The sequence below is a fragment of the Gorilla gorilla genome, chromosome 21 (genome assembly GCF_029281585.2).
Source record: "Gorilla gorilla gorilla isolate KB3781 chromosome 21, NHGRI_mGorGor1-v2.1_pri, whole genome shotgun sequence".
NCBI lineage: Eukaryota > Metazoa > Chordata > Mammalia > Primates > Hominidae > Gorilla > Gorilla gorilla.
In genome coordinates, this window is record NC_073245.2 from 42,646,190 (window position 1) to 42,651,465 (window position 5,276).

The 5,276-nt window shown below is 42.5% G+C and overlaps 1 protein-coding gene across 1 annotated transcript; it reads left to right on the forward strand.

Annotated features, from left to right (window-relative positions):
• The first annotated feature begins 261 nt into the window (after window positions 1–261).
• On the forward strand, window positions 262–1,248 carry LOC129529219 (cell division cycle protein 27 homolog). Its single transcript, XM_055373574.2, has one exon. The coding sequence runs from the start codon at window positions 262–264 to the stop codon at window positions 1,201–1,203; it is 942 nt and encodes a 313-aa protein (XP_055229549.2). The 3' UTR covers window positions 1,204–1,248.
• The last annotated feature ends 4,028 nt before the right edge of the window (window positions 1,249–5,276 follow it).

Here is a 5,276-nt window from a genome sequence, read left to right on the forward strand (position 1 = left end):
CTGAACTTGGGAGCGGATCCGTTTTCCAAACATGAGGTGACTCTCGCTTTGCGATGGATCACAGGGGGCCGGGCTTTCCACAGTTGGCAGGGTAAAGAAGTCATTCTGGCTCGGCCTCCCCCATCCCCTGGTAACTGGTGAGTTTAAATGAGCCGAGGCTGGCTTTGCCGGAGCCGGAGCCGCTACTGGGGGGGGAGGGGGGGGAGGGGGGGCGGGGGGGTGTGCCCGAGGCACTGCAGAAAGTGGGCCTGAGCCTCGAGGATGACGGTGCTACAGGAACCCGTCCAGGCTGCTACATGGCAAGCACTAAACCACTATGCTTACCGAGATGGGGTTTTCCTCGCAGAACGCCTTTATGCAGAAATACACTCAGGAGAAGCCTTGTTTTTACTGGCGACCTGTTCTTACCGCCCAGGAAAGGCCTATAAAGCATATAGACTCTTGAAAGGACACAGTTGTCCTACACCGCAATGCAAATACCTGCTTGCAAAATGTTGTTTTGATATCAGCAAGCTTGCAGAAGGGGAACAAATCTTATCTGGTGGAGTGTTTCATAAGCAGAAAAGTCATGATGATATTGTTACTGAGTTTGGTGATTCAGCTTGCTTTCCCCTTCCATTGTTGGGACATGTATATTGCAAGACAGATCGGCTTGCCAAAGGATCAGAATGCTACCAAAAGAGCCTTAGTTTAAATCCTTTCCTCTGGTATCCCTTTGAATCATTATGTGAAATAGGTGAAAAGCCAGATCCTGACCAAAGGTTTAAATTCACATCTTTACAGAACTTTAGTAACTGTCTGTCCAAGTGTTGCACCACACAAGTACCTCGTCATAGTTTATGTCACAGACAGCCTGAGACCGTTCTTACAGAAACACCCCAGAACACAACTGAATTAAACAGATTGAATTTAGAATCTGCCAATTCAAAGTACTCCTTGAATACAGATTCCCCAGTGTCTTCTATTGATTCAGCTGTAATTTCACCTGATACTGTCCCACTGGGAACAGGAACTTCCATATTATCTAAACAGGTTCAAAATAAACCAAAAACTGATCGAAGTTTATTAGGAGGACCAGCATCTCTTAGTCCATTAACCCCAAGTTTTGGGATTTTGCCATTAGAAACCCCAAGTCCTGGAGATGGATCCTATTTACAAAACTACACTAATACACCTTCTGTAATGGATGTGACATCCACCTGAGTCCCTCCAAAAAAGTCTGTTGCCATAATAGTCCAAATTGGAGCAAAGTCTGTCTTCTCACAGAGTGGAAATAGCCGAGAGGTAACTCCAATTCTTCAACAAACAGAAAGTTCTGGTCCATAAATAAGTACAACACCTCAGGTATTGAGCCCCACTATGACATCTCTCCCAAATGCACTGCATCGAAGAAGTTCACGACTCTTGACTAGTGACAGTTCCACAACCAAGGAGAATAGGAAGAAATTAAAAATGCAGTTTCCACCTAAAATCCCAAACAGAAAAACAAAAAGTAAAACTAATAAAGGAGGAATAACTCAACCTAATATAAATGACAGCCTGGAAATAACAAAATTGGACTCTTCCATCATTTCAGAAGGGAAAATATCCACAATCACTCCTCAGATTCAGGCTTTTAATCTACAAAAAGCAGCAGCAGAAGGCTTGATGAGCCTTCTTCGTGAAAGGGGGAAAGGTTATTTAGCTTTGTGTTCATACCACTGCAAAGAAGCTATAAATATTTTGAACCATTTACCTTCTCACCAATACAATACTGGTTGGGTACTGTGCCAAATTGGAAGGGTCTATTTTGAACTTTCAGAGTACATGCAAGCTGAAAGAATATTCTCAGAGGTTAGAAGGATTGAGAATCATAGAGTCGAAGGTATGGAAATCTACTCTACAACACTTTGGCATCTTCAAAAAGATGTTGCTCTTTCATTTCTGTCAAAAGACTTAACAGACATGGATAAAAATTCGCCAGAGGCCTGGTGTGCTGCAGGGAACTGTTTCAGTCTGCAACGGGAACACGATATTGCAATTAAATTCTTCCAGAGAGCTATCCAAGTGGATCCAAATTATGCTTATGTCTATACTCTATTAGGGCATGAGTTTGTCTTAACTGAAGAATTGGACAAAGCATTAGCTAGTTTTTGAAATGCTATCAGAGTCAATCCTAGATATTATAATGCATGGTAAGTGGTAATGAAGTGTAAAGACAAAGTCTTGTTGATGGTGCTGGTAGTCACTAATTTTTCTTATTAGATAGCTCTTTATTGTCATGAATTTGGTTACTAATACTTAGGGATGGTACATACTGGTCAATAACTTCAAACTAACATGCTTTCTTATGAAATGTATGTCTTTAACAAACTCTTAAGTTAACTAATGATAGTAGAATACCAGATCCTTATACTCAAGAGTTTCAGTCTTCTACCAAACTTTTGCAGATGTTCTAGTTGTGTTTTGTTTGTTTGTTTGCTTTTTTAGTTTTGTTACTTGATTTGTTACTTTTTCTTCGAACACAGAAATAGTGATTGAGAAAAAAAGTGCTTGGGAAATTGGAAAGGAATAGCATAATTCACTTATTGGATAACAGAAAAAAACACTGAAAAAATTCACTAGTTGATGCTTTTTGACAATGTTCTAGTTTATTGAGTTACTATTAAGAACTTAGTGTACCCTTTTATTTAGCAATATCTCTGTTTTACTTTTTTGTACTTGTGTATAAGTAGACACATAGGAAATTACTACCCATGTCATATTGTTATCAACTGAATAACATATGAAAAAGTTTGATCCTACTTCTACCTCAACACCATACTTACTGTTGACATTTATTGTATTTTTCTGGACTGACTTAAAAGTTTAAATATCAAGAAAAGGCCAGGCACGGTGGCTTATGCCTGTCATCCCAGCACTTCAGGAGGCCGAGGCGGGCGGATCACAAGGTCAAGAGATCGAGACCTTGGTGGGCAACGTGGTGAAACCCCGTCTCTATTAAAAGTATAAAAATTAGCTGGGAATGGTGGCGGGCGCCTGTAGTCCCAGATACTCAGGAGGCTGAGGCAAGAAAATCGCTTGAACCCGGGAAGTGGAGGTTGCAGTGAGCCAAGATTACGCCAATGCACACCAGCCTGGGCGACAGAGCAAGAAGCCATCTCAAGAAAAAAATAAAATTAAATTAAATAAATAAATAAATAAATAAATAAATAAATAAATAAATATCAAGAGAAAGTATAATTCTGACGTCATAACTCTGTGGAAGCTTTTTTGTCAGATACGGTTATCTTTGGGGTTAATTATTATAGCAGTTGAGTTTTAACACTTGATTTGTTTCTAAATCTGAAGAATTATATTACTAAAACATTTTTTGACTTGTGAATATGTTGTTTAATGGATTATATCTCATTTTGCAGTAGTAGTTGCAGTGCCTGAAAGATTGCCAAAAAAAAAATAGTGCTAGCTTTTGCTGAAAAATGTAACAATCAACTTACCAGTACTGCCTTCTCTTCCGATAGCTATGTTCTCTGTAATATTTTAAGAACTCAGTTCTTCATAAGACTTGTGTTGTTTTTGATTTTTTCCCAAGTCTGGTTGATCCTTGTGTTGTTCTTTCTTAAATGTGTATTGTCTGTTCAGCTATTCTGCAGGAGTCACATTCTTAAAAACTTTAACCATACCAAAAATTGTGTTTAAAGGAGGATTATTCAGATTGGCAAGCTTTTACTAGGAGGAGTTTAAATGCTGACGCATTTAGGTAACTCTAAATACTGAGCAAATTTATTCTAACTATAAAATAGATAGCCTTTCTTTTGTTTTTCACTTTCACTATCATTAGCACTGTGTTTAATATCTTTTCTTCATCTATAACACAATTATAACGATATATAATGCCACTCTAATAAAGCTGATATATTGTGCTTTAAAAAAAAAAAAAGAAAAAAAAAGTCATTATGTGGCACACAATGAGGTGTGACTTGAATCTAGAATCTCCAGTGAAAACCAGTGAAACAGGGTCAAACCCCGTGTCTACTAAAAATAAAAAAATGAGCCAGGCTTGGTGGCGCTGAGGCAGGAGAATCGCTCGAACTCAGGAGGCAGAGCTTGCAGTGGGCTGAGATCAGGCCACTGCACTCCAGCCGGGGCGGGGGACAGAGCAAGACTCCATCTCAGAAACAAACAAACACACAAAGCCAATAAATGTGTTTCACTCAACGTGTCAGGCTCAGGTCTCTTGACAGGATACATCCAGCACCCCGGGGAAACGTCGAGGGGTGGGGTGGAATCTGTTTTGTGGCCTCAAGGGAGGTTTTGAGAGATAGTCTCACAAACATGACAGCCTAAGGAAGCCCCTCCGCCCAAGAAGCAATATTCATTTGTATCCTGTAGCCACCCACGAGGTAGAATCGAGTTTTCTACAGACAACCCAACCCCCATCCCACCCCACCCCCCCGCCTCGTGAAATGAGCTCTCGCTCCGTCAGGCTGTATTCACGCCGTGTGGTTTTGTAACCTCCAGCGTGTGTGCGTGGGTTGTGGGGTGGGGTGGGGGCGGCTGTGGACAGAGAAGGGGATAAAGCGGCAGTGTCCCGCGGGTGCCCGGGACGTGGGACGTGAGTGGGGTGGCCAGAGCCTAGTTAACTCATCGCCTGTCAGGACGTCTCCCCTCCTGGTCCCCTCTCTGACCTACGCTCCTCATCTTCGCAGTTCAGTGGGGACCTTGTGGGTGGAAGTCGCCATCCCTTTGTACTTTAGCCGACGAAGACCGGGCTCCCAAGAGTCTCCCCGGAGTCGAGGCCTTGGGCAGGCTCACAAGGATGCTGATGGCGAGTGTTGGTGATGGTGATGTAAGTTGGAAGCCTCGGGCCAATGCAGAGGTATCCATTTGACCTCGGTGGGACAGGTCAGCTTTGTGGAGTCCCGTGCGTCCTTCCAGAGACTCATCCAGCGGTAGCAAGCATGGTCCCGAGGATCCCAGCTCCCAGCAGAGGCACTTTTGTTCACACAGAATCCTGGGCAGGAAAGTTCTCAGCAGGTTTAGGCCTCCTAGCCAAAAAGTCAAAGCCACTTCTGGGATTTTCTTTCAAAGAGCCAATGGTTCCACAATGGGCCATGGGTAGTTGTGGAAATGGAGAGACATGTTTGCAGATACATATTTGAGACAGAACGGACAGGGCTCGGTCACAGTTCATGTAGGACACGAGCAGATGCACATTGAGAAAACCTTCCCAGCATCCTAGGTGAACAGAGGTGTGATTTTTTGAGACAGTCGAGGGAAAAGCAACCCCAGATTTT

Bases quoted from the DNA above. Each gene is read 5' to 3' on its own strand.
- LOC129529219 (XM_055373574.2), top strand. From the start codon at position 262: ATGACGGTGCTACAGGAACCCGTCCAGGCTGCTACATGGCAAGCACTA.